The sequence below is a fragment of the Diabrotica virgifera genome, chromosome 1 (genome assembly GCF_917563875.1).
Source record: "Diabrotica virgifera virgifera chromosome 1, PGI_DIABVI_V3a".
Taxonomy (NCBI): Eukaryota; Metazoa; Arthropoda; class Insecta; order Coleoptera; family Chrysomelidae; genus Diabrotica; species Diabrotica virgifera.
Window position 1 is genome coordinate 131,482,761 of NC_065443.1, and position 20,514 is coordinate 131,503,274.

The 20,514-nt window shown below is 33.6% G+C and overlaps 1 protein-coding gene across 1 annotated transcript in view; it reads right to left on the reverse strand.

The window, feature by feature from the left end:
• Window positions 1–20,514, reverse strand: part of LOC114326440 (staphylococcal nuclease domain-containing protein 1) — a 50,387-nt gene that overhangs the window by 16,711 nt on the left and 13,162 nt on the right. The window contains exons 3-5 of the mRNA XM_028274811.2: window positions 20,146–20,288; window positions 17,277–18,279; window positions 9,953–10,130 (exon numbers count right to left, since the gene is read on the reverse strand). Coding sequence (XP_028130612.1) covers window positions 9,953–10,130; window positions 17,277–18,279; window positions 20,146–20,288 — 1,324 coding nt within the window. The remainder of the gene's footprint in view (window positions 1–9,952; window positions 10,131–17,276; window positions 18,280–20,145; window positions 20,289–20,514) is intronic.

The following is a 20,514-nucleotide window of genomic DNA, read 5'->3' on the forward strand; positions in this document are numbered from 1 at the left end:
TCGCTTAATTTCAATATTCAAGCTGCCACCCATGTGCCTCTTGGTAGGTTGAATATCATTTATCAAATAAACATTTTTCTCTGTTCTCTGACACCCTGTATAAATAATTATGTCAATGTTAATATTACTGAATAAAGAATTTAATATCATTTCAAATGAGGTAGCACACGACCCGTATTCCCTATTTAAAAATAAGGGGTGGAGGAAATGGAAGGGAGGGGGTTGACAAATGACAGATGTATGTACCGTAAAAATGTATGCCCCTTAGATTAAAAATCGACCTGTTTCTTCATTTCCTTAAAATCTAATAAATACTGCCAAATATCGAGGTGGACTGTTTTCTTTGGCCCACTCTGTATATGTATGTATAAAATGTTCGAACTTTAAATTTTTAGATTCCTAACCTGGTTTAACTTTAAAGCAATTATGTATATTAATACTATGTATAATACATATTATGTATATTATTTAAAAAACAAATTTGCGGGAAAAGATTTATTAATATTAGATATCTTTTTGTTAAGTGATCTCTGGCAGTTTTTAAAACTTTTTTCTGTTAATATCCCTCATTCTAATTCTGCACATGTATAATATCACCTCAAATGGCATTATAGTCTCGGTTTTAATAAATTACTATAAAACTAATAGTTATATTACAATAGTTTTAAAAATACACGGTTATGCTAATAAACAACAATTTGTAACTAAAATAATATAGAATTACTTCAATCGTTAACAGCTTAATATTTTAAAACCGGCTCAATCTATTCACTTTCAACGCCACCACATTTACGAAATAATGCATCCAAACAATAAGCAAATATCTGCTAGGTTCCCACGTGACGTGCTGCGCGGCCGAAACCAAATTTAGCGACGACAATCGGCATACCGGTTCTTTGTGTACCGTGCACCCTACTAGATTAAGATAAATAGACGTTTCTGGCTACTACCGTAGTCGTACGACAGGGGATAATGGCTGATTGACCCTTCCCAAATTCTACGCCACTGACGAAATTGCTATTTTGGTGTAATTTTTTGATTTTGCAATACTTTTAATCTAAATAATATACTCTTCATTCTTAACGATAAAATGATTAGTTTTCGAGATATTTGAAAATAAAAATGAAATGACACAATACATTAATCAAAATAACCGTGTCGTTTCATTTTTAATTTCAAATATCTCGAAAACTAATGACTTTTTCATTACGAATGAAAAGTATATTATTATTTTCATAGAAAGTATTGGAGGATCAAAAAATTGAACTAAAAGCAATTTCGCCAGTGGCGTAGAATTTGGAAAGGGTCAACCATTCACTTTCCCCCGTCGTACGCCTCTGGTAATAGCCACATACGTTTGTTTGACATAATTTAGTAGTTTGTACAGTACCTATACTTCTTGCCAAGTTCGAAAAGGATACGTCAAATAGTTTTAAAATGCTGACCAAAAATAGTTTTTAGATTTTAAGATAAAACACCCTGTAACTCAGTAAGGAACCACATTTTATTTAAGTGTTTTAGGTTAAATCTTCGTATTTTGTGCTAATGTTTCTCCAGTTACTATATGGACAATTATTAATGAAACACCCTGTATATTAACCGTAAATTAACAGTAAACACTTTGCGCAAATATTAGCCCGACATACCATCGGAATGGTTATATTTTAGTGTTTGTTCCGTTTCTTGATCATAAGTAATGGTCATATATGACTGGTTGCACCAACATAAGATATTATTTTAAGCTTAAGACGTGCCTTAAGCTCAGCTTACGAAAGGAACGCGTTGCACCATTGAGTCTTAGATCAATTTTCAGCTTGCCAAAATGGATTGCCACGTGGATTGCATCTTGAAGAATAGAAAATTATGGTGCAACTTACGTGAGTAAGGGCGACCCTATCTATAAGCTGAGCTGGGCTAAGCTGGAGCTTAAAATTTGTTGGTGCAACCAGGCAATAGTATTCGTTGATCTTGAGAAAGCATATGATAGCATTCCTCGAGATTCTGTGGTGGGCACTCAATAAGAAGAAAGGAGTCCCCGGTGAATATGTAAAGATTGTGAGAAACATGTATGAATGAGTAATAACTAGTGTTAAGGGGCTATCCTAGTGCAAAAGTACGAAATTCGTATACTTTTTTTGGGAATTTCTAAAATAAAAAGTACCGTACCAATTGTTTTAAAAATTTGCATGAGCATTTCTTATCCACAGAGAACGACAGTTCTCACCAGTGGCGCACAACACCCCTACAAGCGACACTATATATACACGAAATTTTCGATTTTCTAAACCTGACTGAATTGAAAATTGGGCCAAATCCCATCTTAAAGTTTAGGAAAAGACTCGTTCATCCATATGTTACCTCTCCATTTTGGTCCAAGGGTGTGGATTTTACGGCCCTTCCCATTTAAAGCCTGTTTTTCGTTCTCGTCCCCAAAACTTCCAAAAATTTCAAAAATTTAAGCCCAACCTTTGCGGCTTCTGATAGCACAGATCATTACCTTTCCAACGCATGTTTAATTTTGAAAATCGGTTATACGATTCAAAAGTTATCGAGCTCAGAAATATGACTCAATTTTTATTTAAAAAATGGAAAATGTTTGTGGATATGTATGTATGTATGTATGTATGTGTGTGGAAAAGTTGCACCGATCTGAATTTTTTTTTCTGTGTTTCAAGAAGGTGTGAGGGTCGATTCAGAATAGGTTTAATTTTTGACTCCTGACTACCCGTAAGCCAGCTAGAGGACTAGGTAGATACAAAATAGCATATTTTTTGGGCGTATATATCTTAGGTTCAAGAAAAGACAGGAAAACCGCAAATATACCAAATCAATAGGGTTGAGTTAAGCTTTCAAATGGCGCCTAAGCGATCAAGCTGAGATATACACACTGCTAACCAGAGCCAAAAAACTGAAAAATTAAACTTTGAAAATTTTGGCTTTTCGACAATTACTCAAAATTTCAACCTACGAATTGCGCCAATAACTGAGAGTTTGTAGAAGGACTCAGGACGCGTCTAACGGTGTATACCTTATATCTGGGAAAATTCGAATTTGTAAGTTATAGGCTTCATAAGTATAATCAAATCTATTTCTTATGGGAAAAACGGTTTTTCAAGCTCAATAATTCCTGTAATACGTTTAGTTATCATACTAGATCTTGGATGCGTCAGATACTACTTGTCAATACGTTTCAAATTCATGTTTAGTGATCAACATCAGGTAAACCGTTCAGAAGTTATAGAGCTCCAAACGTATAATTAGTCCAGGAACTGAAATTTTTCACTTCGCAATTTTTACAGAATGGATAGATTTGCTTGAAAATTTGACAACAAGTAGTGGATAGTCCAAGGATCAAAATCTATATGATGCCGAAAGACGCTTTTACCATGGGGTGGTTGCCACCTCATCTCGAGGGTGGAAATTTTTTATTATATTTTGACCGCAAATGCTGGTAAAAATATTAATTATAAGCAAAAAATGTTCATTATACATTTTTTTGATAAAATTAATAGTTTTCGACTTATTGGTTATCGAAGCTGTTAGTTTTATATCGAAAAAATTACCAGAGAACGGCAGTTCTCGCCAGTGGCGCAGAAATACACCCCCCTACACGCGACACTATATATACACGAAATTTTCGATTTTCTAAATCTGACTGAATTGAAAATTGGGCCAACTCCCATCTTAAATTCAGAAAAAAAAGTCACCCATTTATATGTCAATCATCGATTTTGGTCCAAGAGTGTAGATTTTACGGCCCTTCCTATTTAGGGTCTGTTTTTCGTTCTCGTCCCCACAACTCCCAAAAACTTTAAAAATTTAAGGCCAACCTTTGCGGCTTCTAATAAAACAGATCATTACCTTTCCAACGCATGTCTAATTTTGAAAATCGGTTATACCATTCAAAAGTTATAGAGCTTAGAAATGTGACTTAATTTTTATTTAAAAAAGGGAAAATGTTTGTGGATATATATGTATGTGTGTTTGAAAGTTAAACCGATTTGATATTTTTCCTCTGTGTTTGAAGAGGGGGTCAGGGCCGATTTAGAACCGGTGTAGTTTGTGACTTTTGACCACCCATAAGCCAGCTATAGGACTTGGTAGGTACAAAATGGCATATGTTTTGGGGGTATATATATTCGGATCAAGAAGAGCCAGGAGAACCGCAAAAACATCAAATTAATAGTGTTGACTTAAGCTTTCAAATGGTGTCTAAGCCATCAGGATCAGACATACACACGGCTCAGTATAGCCGAAAAACTGAAAAACTAAACTTTGAAAATTTTGGTTTTTCGACAATTACTCAACATTTCAACCTACGAATTGCACCAATAACTTAGCGTAGAGATGGCATGATGGAACTGGAGCAGGTACCTCGGAATAGGTTCCGATCGCCTATTCCACGCACCAGTGACAAAAAGTCAACGGCATCGGTTTCGATTCCAAGGGCGTCGCATCGACCGCAATCTGCAATTTACAGTAAACTCGAACTGGATTCTCGCTCGGAATAGGTCGCTGCAGCACAACCGTAGGGTTAGTTAGTAGGGAATGCATCGGTGACGTTCGTTTCGGTTAAGGGTTGGTATGATGGAACTGGAGCGGGTACGTCGGAATATGTTCGGTTCGACTATTCCACGTATTACAAGTGACAAAACTTTGATGGCATCGGTCTCGATTCCAGCGCTGACCGTAGTTGAGTAGGTACACTTTCCTTTACCGAGAGATTTGATCTCTCGGAATAGGTACTATAGAGAAACGCATCGGCGGCGTCTGTTGACTGTTTCGATTCCAAAATCTCACATCTGTGATGGGTTTAAAAGGATTTCAGGTCGATACGGCTGTAACAGATAGTTGTCATTTAAAACTGTTAAAATTTTGACTCTACCACATTATGTTTTTATTTATTTGACTATAATCTAATCGATCCTATCTTTTGTAGTAAATTAGTGTCTTCATTTTCCATTTGCATAAACGAATTCTGAATAAACCTCGACTTTAGGTAATTTAAAAACCCATAATTACATTTAAGAAAAATTTGTTTCAATAGGTGTTATAATATAGATTTACGAATTGTAGGAAAAACATGGTAAAAAATATAAATATATTTAAAAATCAAATTACATACATCCTCTAGCTAGATTAAAAATACAAAATTATAGGTGCCCACTAAATAGTTTGATCGTTTGAATTTGGGGCAGCGGAAGACAATAGCAGCACAACTATTAGGAACGAGCTAGGGCGATCCATATATTGTCTTTTCACGTCGGAATCATAAACTCGCATTAGGTTTCTGGAATAGGTATTTGCTTGGAATAGGTTCAGTTCCAACCTATTACCGAAAAATGCTATTCTGTACCATCTCTAACTTAGCGTTTGAAGAAGGACTCAAGACGAATTTAACGGTGTATACCTCATATCCCGGAAAATTTGAATTTTTTAGGTTATAGGCTTCATAAGTATGATAAAATCTATTTCCTGTGGGAAAAACGGTTTCTCAAGCTCAATAATTCCTGTAATAGCTTCAGTTATCATACTTGACCGTAGATCCATCAGATACTACTGGTCAATACGTTTCAAACTCATGTTTACTAATCAAAATCGGTTAAGCCGTTTAGAAGTTATTAAGCTACAAAAGTATAATCCAATTAACGATTATTCCCGAATTGATTTATGTAGTTGTAGTGGTTACGACGCTAAATTTGATCTGGCAACGGGCAATCCGACTTCATTTACCGGCCATCTCAATATGTTTTTTTCAATCTATTTCGAATAAAAAAAAATCTAGTGTACATTCGATGGACACTAGATCATTTGGGAGATAATGCAACAAAGGTGACCATTTATAAAGCTTGACGTGTAATAGAGGAACATTGTATTCAACTTCATAATTTATAAATAACTTTGAAAAACTCCTGATACAAGAATAAAAAACCGCTAAACGCCGTAAAAATGAGTGGCGCATAAAATATTCCAGCTACAAAAGATCTGATATGAATATTACGTGGCGCGAAAATGGATTTTCATTTGATGCAAAACAAAATTCTAGTTTTATTTTAAAATATTTTTCCATAATATTTGCTAAATTTGAAGTAAACGCGCCACAAAAGTGTTTCAAAATTCAAATTGTATCAAAGTTACTCTTTTGTGGCGCGTTTACTTCAAATTTAGCAAATATTATGGAAAAATCTTTTAAAATAAAACTAGAATTTTGTTTTGCATCAAATGAAAATCCATTTTCGCGCCACGTAATATTCATATCAGATCTTTTGTAGCTGGAATATTTTATGCGCCACTCATTTTTACGGCGTTTAGCGGTTTTTTATTCTTGTAAAAAGAAGTATACGTAAAATAATTTTCATAAAAAAATATTGAAAATTAAACGATTTTTGCGCCATCTACTGGCACCGTGAAAATAAAAACATAGCACCACTGCTGCAGTGATTGGGACCAATAGAGATCCTGAAACATAAAATTTCAAAGTTATTATTGAAATATAAGTTATTTCCTATACCATCAACTAGGATTTTTGAAAAATATTAAAATTTGGAAAAATGACGAAGTGTTGATTTTTTTAATTAGCTAAAACATTATCAGTTTCAAAAACCGGCCAATTGATATTTTTTATCCGATCACAAACCCCTAGTTGATAGTATAGAGTATAGAAAATAACTTATATTTCAATAATAACTTTGAAATTTTATGTTTCAAGATCTCTATTAGTCTCAATTACTGCAGCAGTGAAGCTATGTTTTTATTTTCACGGTGCCAGTAGATGGCGCATAAATCGTTTAATTTTCAATACTTTTTTATGAAAATTGATCTATATGTACTCCTTTTTATAATAATTGCTCATGCAAATTTTCAAAACAATTGGTATAGTACTTTTTATTTTAGAAATTCCCAAAAAAAGTATATGAATTTCGTACTTTTACACTAGGACAGCCCCTTAAGACAGGTAACGGGAGAGACTGATAAATTTCATGTGAAAGTAGGATCTACTTTTTATTTACTCATATTCTCATTAGTGATGGATCAAATAACATCAAAACTACAGAGTAACCTTCCCATCGAAAGGCAAACTGTATCCCGCTGGCTTTACTACTCTATTTGTTGTCATTGAGCTTATAATTCTTTCATTCTACTTTTCATTTCTTGTTCAGTCCTTAATGTTCTTTACCTTGTATCTCCGTCATATATCTCTACTTCTATGTGTGTCCCACCTTGACTTTACAGTACAGGTTCTTATGACCAACAGTGATGCTAAATTTGATCAGAAACAGCTTTTAAGCAAATATACTTTTTTCTATTGGGACCGTGCAAGTTCGGCAAAGCGACACCTATTTCTACGCTTTGCAACTTTATTCGCACTTTTAATTATATTGGCCAATTATATTAGTCCTGGTTACTGGATAATTGTCAAGGCCATAGTCCAAAAAAATAATAAGAAGAAAATATAAGATTCAGGTTATGTTATTAAAACGTAAACAATTGTATGTAGTAAATAAAATTAGTTATTAAAATGCAGTACTGCAAGCAAAATACAATTAATTAAATTTACCATATCAATATTGTGGAGCAATATATAATTTTTCTTCTTGAATGACAGTAGATATGAAATGTACGTCAATTTGACAATTTCAATTGACAATATGAATTACTTAAGAAAGTTGCAATATTTCTCCACTATTCGCGCACGATCGTTTCTCAATTCCCTTCCAAGTACTTGCACACCGCGAATAGGATAACTTAGGAATTAATATTATTGACATTTTGTGGCTGTCAGGGCTTCTAAAACATTTTTTTTTTTTCGAAAAATAACTGAACTAACTAACAATTAATGAACTTCAATGAATCAAATGAACTAACTAAGAAATGAACTAACTAAAATTAATTTTAAGTTTAAAATTTATACTAAATTTTAATGAGGGTGTAAACACATTAAAATGACATTAATTTCAGGTTGGAAATCAGTCATTAAGAATTACAATAAACTGCAATTAGGATCCAAATTTTCCAAATAAGCAATCAGTTACTCAATACAATGTTATCAGTAATAATTATAAGTTTATTTGATATTCTTTGTTATAATTTAATTTAGGTGAACTGACCATCAACAATTATAATTTATTTATTCTCAACTGTAGGACAATATAAGACTTAAACTTGACTAACAATCTATTTTATATTTTTCTTGACATTACTTCAGAACTGTCTATACTGTCAATACATAAATTGACAACCATAGAACAACATCCACTTTTAATGTTGGATATTCTAACATTCTTAACCAAAAAAAGTTATATGCATATCGATTATAAAATTGCTGATTACTTTTCGAAAACTACCATCACTCGCAAAAAAACAATTAAAAATATTGTTTTACTACAATGCTATTGACTGTAACGGGTTGGTTTTAATTTAACATTTTTAGTAATGTTCGATTGAAAATTCTTTTGAAGAAAATCGGAATCGCCGCGCTAAAAACTTCCATAAGGATTGCATTGCTATATGTTCCGGCGGGCGTAATTTCGGCCGGTAATCCCTTGGCCTACCTGCATAAATCAAGGGGTACCATTTATGACAGGGGTAATTTCGGCCGAGGGGTTGATGTTTACGATGAGATTAAAATATTGGTAATTAAGGCTGATTCACATAATAGCTCAGGTCACGCTCCGCTCACGGTCAGCTCAAGCCACGATCAAAATATTCTCTCGGAGAAACCACGCAGTCAAAAAAAAAGGGCCGGAACTTGACCGTCGTGTTTAGTGCGGACAGCATGATTAAGATGCGTGTAAGAATAGTTGACCGAACCTTGAGCTGAGCGTGAGCGTACCGTGACCTGAGCTATAATGTGAATCAGCCTTTAAGGCTGATTCACATTATAGCTCAGGTCACGGTACGCTCACGCTCAGCTCAAGGTTCGGTCAACTATTCTTACACGCATTTTAATCATGCTATCCGCACTAAACACGACGGTCAAGTTCCGTCCCTTTTTTTGGACCGCGTGGTTTCTCCGAGAGAATATTTTGATCGTGGCTTGAGCTGACCGTGAGCGGAGCGTGACTTGAGCTATAATGTGAATCAGCCTTTACACTCCTGGGGTACTCTACACTCTAATACCCGAAAGTTAGGTTTTGACGAAGCGTTAGGTCTTCCTCCTTTGAAAATTGTACTGTGTAATATCTGTACCATCCGTGAATAAGTGGATAAGTCAAATCTTAAATTTTTTATTCTTCAAAATTAATAAAATGTTTAAAATGGCCATACCGAAAAGTTTGCATTTTTGAGTTATCGACTTATTCACAGATGGTACAGACCGTGAATAGGTGGATAAGTCAAATCTTAAATTTTTATTCTTCAAAACTAATAAAATGTTTAAAATGGCCATACCGAAAAATTGCATTTTTGAGTTATCGACTTATTCACAGATGGTACAGATATATAATATAATATATTAATTTTTTAAAATTAGCAAAATTTCGGTTCAAAACGAATAAGAAGTAATTAAGAAGCAACTTAAAACCTTCGGCCGAATTTACCTACCGGCTTTTAGTACCTGCCCTTTTTCCGGCCGAAATTACATCCGCCCATATGTTCGTGTACTGTAAAGTCAAGGTGGGACAGGCATTAGCTCTGTCGCGTAGTGTTTTACCATAGATTTTTTGAAAGGTTTTAATCTCTATTGTTTCTAGAATTCTTTTTGCTTCTCTGTGTCAGGTCGTGTTTCTGTCGCATATGTTATTATTGGTCTGATGACTGTTTTGTAAATTCTGCCTTTAATTTCTTGGAGATGAGATGCATGCAGTAGAATTAGGGTTAGATGGATCAAACGGAAGGAAGCGAGTAGTGTGTTGGGCGACTAATTTAAGGCGATTTTGTCAGACGATTGAAACAGATCAAAAAAGATAGGAAAGCAATAAGTTTAAAACAGATAATTATTAATATCACTTACAATTTCGGTAACTCTTAGTGGAGGAGCATCTTTCTTGGAGTGAACACCGACTTGAGATTTGTTAGCCTTAGTCTCTGCAGTTAGGAGTTCATCATAGCGACAACTACGTTGGTCATCGTCCTGGCGATACTTAACAACAGTTGCAAGACCTTTGGAAACTAGAGCTTCTGCGACATTTCTGAAAAAAATTAGTATGCATTTTTAAATTAGTAAATTTTATTAGAATGCGGCAAAATGTATAAATATATGTATACAGGGTGTTTCATCAATTGAAAATATTATTTCAACTGTAGATTCTTGAGCTCAAAATATTGAGATTTAACCCAAACCACTTCAATAAAATGTGGCTCCTTATCGAGTTACAGGGTGTTTTATTTAAAAATTGAAAAACTATTTGTACCCAGTACTTTAAAACCGTTTGACATATCCTTGACATACTTGGCAGCAAGTGTAAGTACTGTACACCCTACTAAATTATGTTAAATAAATTTTTCTGGCTCCTACCAGAGGCGTACGACGCCGACGGGGGAAGGTCATTGGTTGATCCTTCCCAAATTCTACGCTGCTGGCGGAATTGCTATTTTAGTGCAATTTTTCGATTCTCCAATACATACTTAGTTTTCAAGATATCTGAAGTTAAAAATGAAACGGCACAGTTATTTTTATAAATATATTATGCCCCTTCGTTTTTAACTTCGAATATCTCTAAACTAAAGGTATTATCGTTAAGAATATTATTTACATAGTTCGATCAGTGGCGTAGAATAGGGAACTTGCACTTTTTTTATTAGATAATAATGTTCAGTTTTGTTTAAAAATGAGATTTCCAAAATTTCACGCTTCAAAAACTCGTAATAACTTAGAAATACGTATTTAAAGTCTTCTTCGTTATAAAACAGTTCAAACGGCCCGTGACGTTACATAGTTTTGCATTAGTTTTGATTATGGTTATATTTCGCTGTGTCTAGGTACACGCTAACGTGTACGCAAATAAAAAAGTTAGGTAGACGCGAATTAAACTTCATCAAGCTAGTGTCGTCATTATTTAGCTTGCGCAGTGACTATATATTTTGGGACATGCTATTTTGATATGTTTAGTGTTTGTGTGATAGAAAAATATTTGTTAAGGGAAGGGAAGCAGAACTATTCAGATGTTTCAAACTTAATTGTAATAAATCAATGTAGTATATTATCTATAAAAGTATATATTTAGGTTAGCAAAATAATTATATGTATTTAGTTGACATGTCATGTAGGTACAAAATATTGTTAAAATAATTTTTATACGTAAGTGAATTATTATAATCAACTATTCTAAATGCAAAATAAGCCACAATTTAACTAAAAAAAATATTTTATTAACGTTTCGACGTCCAAATCGGATGTCATTGTCAAAATACAAAAATTAGTCAGATTAAATAAATTATTAGAAAAAATTTTTTACTAAGCAACAACATTTTTGTTTAATTAATATTTTGTATTTTGACAACGACATCCGGTTTAGACGTCGAAACGTTAATAAAATCAATTTTTTAGTTAAATTGTGTCTTAGTTTCCATTTAGAATAGTTGATTACAAAAATGCCACAAGGATAATAGCTTCAGAACAAGTTAATTATTATTGTGAAAGCTTTAGGTCTTCCTTTTATTTTAATCTTGGACGGTAATACTATTTCATTTATAACTAAAAAAATATATATTAATTTATAGTCTCTTATCTTTTTCGTACTGTTTTAAAATGTTCTTAAACTCATTAAAATAACTAAATAATTGTCCACGCTCCATAGTTAATTTAAAAACAAACACTAAACAAATAAAAAATAAGAAATCACTGACACTCAACTTTTTTATTTTCGTACACGTTAGCGTATACCTAGACACAACCTTATATTTAGGTATATTCTTCTTCTCCTTCTTTAGTTTATTGGCCTCCACCTACTTGGGTATTTGGCCAGCTCATCATCGTGGAATAAGTCAAAAATATTTATATTCTAATGACATTTATCGTATGTCATTGTAATAATATATACCAGTTTGTTAAAATTGGAGTTTTATACTGTTTTTGAAGGAAAGGAACGAAGGTTTACTATTGAAAATAAAACCATTTTGTAAAAGTACAAATATTCTATGAATAGTTCAAACGATCAAAAACATTTGTAACGTCACATAAATGTATTTTCTACTGACGACGTTTATAACGTCTAATTTAAAATTCTGTTTACTTTATTGGAAAAATGTAACGTACAACCGAGTGACGTCACGACGCGTGACGTCAAGCCACCTGTTTTAATTTGAATTTTTAATCGTCTTTAGGGGCCAAACGAAAGACAAACAAAACTTTTTTATCTTTGATACATGTTTTAAATTATGTTCTGTTGCGATTTATAACATTTTTTTCGAATTTAAAAATTTATGCAAGTTCCCTATTTGGGAATGGTCAACCATTCACTATCCCGTGCCCTACGCCTCTGGTAGTAGCCAGAAACGATTATTTAACATAATTTAGTGGGGTGTACAGTACCTACAATTTCTGCCAAGTATGATAAGGATATGTCTAATAGTTTTAAAGTACCGGGTACAAATAGTTCTTAAAGTTTTAAATAAAGAATAATTTATTAAAAAAATAATACTTTAAAACCATTGGACATATCCGTGTCATACTTGGCAGAAAGTGTAGGAATGGTTGACCCTTCCCAAATTCCACGCCACTGACAGAACTGCTATTTTAGCATAATTTTTAGATTCTCCAATACTTTCTATGTAAATAATATACTCTTCATTCGTAACAATAAAATCATTAGTCTGAGATATATTTGAAGTTAAAAACGAAGGGGCATAAAGCCGGCTACACACATGCCTGTAAATTAGGAAAGTAGCTAGCATGCCAGTAGCTGGCATAAGCCAGTGACTGGCATGCACAAAACACATTTGCCAGTAATTAGCATGCCAGGAGCTCGCATGCCTTTACTGGCAAGGCGAAAAAGCAGGGTAGATTTTTACACATGCCAGTCCTAGTAAACAATTAAGTGGTTTTCATGTGAAACTAAAGTATTTGTTTTGTAATTAAAATTTTTGAGTTTCCAACAAAACAGGCGATCCATGGAGGGTATTCGGAATGAATTAAACAAGCAAATATTGCTTATGGCAATGGATAGTATTGTTAGAAATTTAATAATGAATTCGATCCATTTCCTCTTAAATTTTGGTGTACCTATGTCATTGTCACGGGATATTTTATTTTTATATAGAGATGATTTAGGCGAATAATTCCAAATACACTCTAATTACATAGCTATAAATAGAAATGAATATGATCATTTTTTCATCACTCCAACGAAACATTTTTTAAAACAAGTTTAAAATAAAACGAATAATTTTTATCTCCAAAATAACAAATCTGACAATTCTCTGCTGCATGCCCGTAGCGGTAGTGTGCGTTCACACATGCCAGTGACACTCACACGCATGCGCCTTGCATCTCACAGCACGCTACTAGCAAGAAAAATCAAATTCTTTGCGATTAGCTAGCATGCCAGGAACTAGCACGCCAGTTAACATACACACTTGCCAGTCTGGAGACAGTAGCTGGAACTTGCTAGGTACTGGTATGCCAGTGTGCTAGTAACATTCATGTGTAGTTTAAACTGCAGTTTAAAGCAACGTATTTCTATGGCCAAGATCTACCTAGGTGATTAATAATTTATTTCTTTACGTTCAAATTTGTTTTGTAAAATTGTTGATGTGTTATTGGTATCTATGAATTACTAATATTTCATTTAATTTTTTTTGTGTAATATTTTGTCCTGTAAATGGATTCTGTTGGACAATAAACGCTATTATTATTATTAAACGCTATTATTATGTGTATCTCCGGCTTAATACGTTAATTAAAATAACTGTGCCGTTTCATTTTTAACTTCAAATCTCAAAAACTAATGGCTTTATCGTTACGAATGAAGAGTATATTATTTCCATAGAAAGTATTGGAGAATCACTGTAGAACACCAAATCACTGTAGAATCGCATAAAATAACATTTTGAGAAAAAAAGAAGAGGATTGTTTGACCTTAAAGATCGTATTTTTACGTCCCGCAGAAGCTACATACCAATTTTCAGACAAATCAGAGATCCAAAATTTTTTGCCTGAGTGATTTGACATGGAATGTACCTAATATTTTTAGTGTTTGAATAAAGTTTTTTTAAAGCAGAATAGCAATAGTATTAATGTATTTTTTGCATGGAAAAACAATTATTTTGAATAGTTTCATGCATGGACGTATATGTATATAAAGACATGTTCATAAAGATATGGTTTCATGATAGTCACATGACATGAGAGACATAAAAGTCATGAGCGAAAACGGGCTGGATTAGCCCAAATAGATCATGTGCTCATCGAAAAAGACATGGAAAAATGTATAAAGAACATAAGAACATATAGAGGACCGGATGCAGACACAGATCACTTTATAGTCGGAATACAACTTAAACAGGTTATACCAGTTCTTAGAAATCAACAGAAAAAAAGGTACAAAGTAACTAAACCTATTAGACTACTGTCAGAAGAAGAACAAAGTAAATATGAAAGACTAGTCACTAGAGAACTGGAAAATATTGCAAAAAATGAAAACATCGAACAAAAATGGACGCAAATAAAAGTATGTATGACCAAAGCAGCGCAAGTCAGTAATAGAAATATAAAAGATGGATTCAAAGAATGGTTTGATGAAGAATGTAAAATAGAACTGGATGAAAGAAATAAGTTAAGACTCAAAATGATGCAAGTGAAAACACCAGAGATGGAGATACAATACAACGAACAAAGAAAACGAACTAAAAGAATCATAAGAGCAAAGAAAAGAAAGTACAACGAAGATAAATTGAAATGCATAGAAGAAAACTATAAAAATGGAGAAGTCAGGAACTTATATCAAGGAGTAAAAAATGAGAAAAAGGGGTTCCAAAGAAAACCTGTACACTACAAAAGCAAAAATGGAAGGAATTTAGTAAGCGACGAAGAAATACTGAGCAGATGGAGAGAATACTTCGAAGAGCTTCTAAATGAAATTCCCACAACAGAATATGCAGAAGAAGAAGAAGAAGGACCGAATGAAAATATTGATCAAGAAGAAATACAGGAAAGACCGCCTAATGAAAAAGAAATAAAAGAAATAATAGAAAAACTAAAGAAAAACAAGAGCCCAGGTAAGGATGGAATAACAGCTGAAATGTTTAAATATGGAGGACCAGTACTAATTAAGCATTTGGAAAAGCTGATAAAAGAAATTTGGGAACAAGAACACATACCAAAAGAATGGACTGAAGACACACTGTGTCCAATTCACAAAAAAGGCGACAAAAGTTTATGCCATAATTACAGGGGAGTAGCCCTACTAAACGTTGCATATAAAATACTTGCAGTACATATAAAAGACAAGATAACACAAAAGATAGATAATGACATAGGAGAATATCAATGTGGATTCAGAAGAGGACGCAGCACGGTGGATCAAATTTTCCTGCTGCGTGAGATACAAGCGGAAAGCTACGAATACGGAAAATCTACAATGGCCCTATTCATTGACTTTAAACAAGCTTTTGACAGAGTTAAACGAAAAGAAATATACAAAGCACTATGTGAAATTGGAATTAGTAAAAAATTAATAAAGATGGTAAAAGTTACACTCAGAGAAACAGAGAACAGGGTTAAAATAAATGGAAAGGAAACAGATAAGTTTAGGGTCGGTGAAGGGGTACGACAAGGAGACCCACTGTCATCACTGTTGTTTAGTATCCTTCTTGAAATAGTCATCAGAGAAGCCGAAATTAACAGGACAGGACTTGTATACCAACGAAAACACCAATGCTTGGCATTCGCTGATGACATAGTAATGATAGCCAGAAGCAAACAAGAATTAAAAGAAATACTAAAAAGACTAGAGGCGATAGGAAGAAAGAAAGGGATATACATAAACGAAGAAAAGACTAAATATATGGAATGGACAGAACGAGAATACACACAAGGACAATACCTGACAATAAACACAGAGGCAAAAATATATAAATTCGAGGAAGTAGAGAGATTCCAATATCTAGGAGCGACATTCACTAGGAGACCAAATATAAAAGAAGAAATCCAAGCGAGAATTATGGCTGGCAATCGTTGTATCTTTGCTCTAAACAACTTATTGAGAAATAAGAACATATCTAGAGGGGCTAAGATAAGAATATACAAGACAGTGATAAGACCTATAGTCTTGTATGCCAGTGAAACATGGACGATGAACAAATCCGAGCAAGTCATGCTTAAAGTATGGGAAAGAAAAGTCCTAAGAAAAATATTTGGCGGAAAGATATGGAATGGAATGTGGATAAGAAGACCAAATGTGGAATTGGAGAGGATGTATGGTGAACCAAACATAGTAGGGATCGTAAAATCACAAAGACTGAGATGGTTGGGACATATCCAAAGGATGCCAAACACGAGACTTCCCAAAAAAATACTAACGGGAGGAATAGGAGGAAAGAAGAAGAAAGGTAGACCGAAAACCAGATGGAAGAAAGATGTTGAAAAAGACATAGAAGAACTGAAAATCACAAATTGGAAAAATAAAGCAGCAAATAGGAGAGATTGGAAAGGAATAGTAAACCAAGCCATGGGCCTTCTAGGCCTGGAGAGCTAAACTATATATATATATATATATATATATATATATATATATATATATATATATATATATATATATATATATATATATATATATATTTGTCCTGTAAATGGATTCTGTTGGACAATAAACGCTATTATTATTATTAAACGCTATTATTATGTGTATCTCCGGCTTAATACGTTAATTAAAATAACTGTGCCGTTTCATTTTTAACTTCAAATCTCAAAAACTAATGGCTTTATCGTTACGAATGAAGAGTATATTATTTCCATAGAAAGTATTGGAGAATCCAAAAATTGCACTAAAATAGCAATTCCGCTAGTGGCGTAGTATTTAAGAAGGGTCAGCCATTCACTTTACCCCATCGTACGCCTCTGGTAGTAGCCAGAAACGTTTGTTTAACATAATTTAGTAGGGTGCACAGTACCTACACTTGCTGCCAAATATGAAAAGGAAATGTCAAATGGTTTTAAAGTACTGGTACAAATAGTTTTTAAATTTTTAAATAAAATACCCTGTAACTCAGTAAGGAGCCACATTTTATTTAAGTGATTTGGGTTAACTAATAATTTTGAGCCCAAGAATTTACAGTTAAAATATTTCCAATTTTAATTAAACATCCTGTATATAGCTAAAAATGCAAACTTGACTTACTTTCCTCCGACGGTAACGGTAGCACAAACTTTTTCTGGGAAGCCATCTCTAGCTTCTTGGATATAATCAACGACGACATGCACCTTTTTGCCAATGAGTTTCTTTCTCAAATATTCTCTGGCTTCAAACATGTAGGGGATATCGTAGAGGGGACGGAAACCCTTAGGTCTTGGAATGGGTTTTCCCTCGTCGTCGTTGGCACGGCCAGGCTCTTTGGGGGCGCGAATACTGGCCAAAAAGATCTTTTTGCTGTCACCGTTGGCCATCTTAAGTACAAGGGCATCTCCGTTGTTGACCTCGCTAACCGTAGCGGAGAATTCCTTTTCTTTTCCGGTAATTTTAGGTGCCGTCGGTACGAAATCTTTCCACAACCTCCTTCGACCTTCTTTAGCTTGCTTCTCAGCTGCTCTCAATTTGTCTGGGTTGCTCTTCATGAGCATGATAGACCAATCAACACATTTGCCTAAACCTTCCTTGAGTAAGAGTTCGGCAATATTTCCTTTTGGATGAATTACGGTTCCAATGAAATTATTGTTATTGACTGCTTCAAGGACGATTTCTACATCTCTTTGAAGAAGACGGACTTCCACGAAGTAACGAGCTTCTTCGGCGAACTCAACTTTGGCGTTAGGGTCTCTTTTGCCATTGGCGTCTAATTTGAAACCAGGACACCTAATTCCAGAGAGCATAAGAGTCACGTAGTAAAAGTCTGGTAACAAGAAAGCTCTTACTGTGGATCCATCTCGTACGTGTTCAATAACTGCTTTTACTGGCTTGAATTGGAGTTGATCTACCAATTCTTTGGATTTTTCAATAGTCCATTTGATATCACGGACGTGATCAGATGACGGAGCGCCACTCCATATGCCTTTTCCAGCTGATTTGGCAGCATCTTGAAGTTCAAGCAGGCGGGTTATTTCTGGAGTAGGTCTTACTGCTTCTCTAACAGTGACTAGTCCCTCTGATACCAAGGATTCCGTAATGTTTTCTGCAGTATTAAAGTCTAAAACAAAAAAAGAATTAAATTTCAAGTATAGGTCTTCTCACAGCCTTCTTTCATTATCCCATAAACATAGAATGTTGACAGATTATATAGAACAGCTGTATTTGAATTTATAGTTGCCATTGTATTAAAGTTGTAAAAGCTATAAAAGATATTAATGGGTGATTCCATTTCAAATCACTCAATTTTGGAGCAAAAAAAATTTTGGATCTCCGATTTGTCTGAAAATTGGTATATAACTTCTGCTGGACGTAAAAATAAGATATTTAAGGACAAAAAACCTTCTTCTTCTGTTTTTCTCAAAATGTTATTCTATGCGATTTTACAGTGATTTGGTGTTTATTTAAACAAATTTGCATTTTCTATTGTAAAGTATCAACGGAAAACATAACATTTTAATAGAAGGGACTCAAAAATGTCATTATACGGCATTATAACAAGTTACTTTGATTCAAAACAAGTTTTTGGCCAAATTTTATAGTGTAGAAAACGTTAAAATACCGTTTTTTATATTTTTCTCCATTCCCAAAATACATCATAATCGATTTGGCTAAAAATTTGCCCACAGATAGCCAAAACATAGGACTTTAAGTGGTGAGAAAGATTTTAATTATATTACAATACCAAAAAAGTTACATGCAATATCAGAGTCAAAAATATACACTTTACTGTAAGTAAAATTAACACGAAAATATCGACCTCACGACAAAAATTGTTAAAAAGAAGTTGTAATAATTGTAAATACGATTAATTTGGAACAATTTCAGGTTCTACCATTTTTGTCTAAAAGTTAAAAATGGCGGAGATATTGAGCAAAACAGGTTCTCCTTTAAAATCAAGATGGCGGCTAACGTAACTGAGGAATTCATTCGTGATTTTAAATTTAGGCTACTATTGACTCCCCTAAAGATTAGAAAAATAAAATTTTGGGCAGCTAGGCATGCAAGGTCAAATGCTATTCCGACTGGACTAATATACTTTCGAGTCTGATATTACTGCATGTAACTTTTTTGGTATTGTAATATAATTCAAATCCATCTAACCACTTAAAGTCCTATGTTTTGGCTATCTGAGGGCAAATTTTCAGCCAAATCAATGATGATGTATTTTGGGAATGGAGAAAAATGTAAAAAACGGTATTTTAACGTTTTCTACACTATAAACTTTGATCAAAACCTTGTTTTGAATCAAAATAACTTGTTATAATGCCATATAATGACATTTTTGAGTCCCTTCTATTAAAATATTATGTTTTTCATTGATACTTTGCGACAGAAAATGCAAATTTGTTTAAATAAACACCAAATCACTGTAGAATCGCATAAAATAACATTTTGAGAAAAAAAGAAGAGGATTGTTTGACCTTAAAGATCGTATTTTTACGTCCCGCAGAAGCTACATACCAATTTTCAGACAAATCAGAGATCCAAAATTTTTTGCCTGAGTGATTTGACATGGAATGTACCTAATATTTTTAGTGTTTGAATAAAGTTTTTTTAAAGCAGAATAGCAATAGTATTAATGTATTTTTTGCATGGAAAAACAATTATTTTGAATAGTTTCATGCATGGACGTATATGTATATAAAGACATGTTCATAAAGATATGGTTTCATGATAGTCACATGACATGAGAGACATAAAAGTCATGAGCGAAAACGGGCTGGATTAGCCCACTCCTAGAAATTAGGTACCCACATGTGTCTACTAGCGTGGCGCTTAGTGTATACAGACAGCATATTAATTTATTAAGATATTGAATTGGTGTGCATTTTAAATATGAGTCTCTAGCCGTCTAGCCAATCTAATCCTGATAATATTCGGAATAAAAACTGTTTGGTTATAATAAATATTATAATATAATTACCTTTTCCCAAATAAACAACTCCATATTCACGAACAGCATTTGGTGGTTTTTCACTAGTAAAGAATACCTCTTCCCCGATGAGTTTCTTTCTCAAAAATTCCCTTGCTTCCCAGGCCCATGGTTCATCCTTTGTTGTTTCTCCACTGTAAAAAGTAATTAATTCATATTATCTACAGTCCATCTAATTTACTTACCGTTGCACGTCATTATCTACGCCAGAGATCTAAGTTGACATAGTTGCCAAAGTATAAAAAAATCCTGAATCCATTTTAAATCAAATCTATCACATAATTATTGTAAACGTGGATTATACAACAAAACAAATTAATATTCAATGTAAATAAGTAAAAACTTTAGAAATAGAGAATA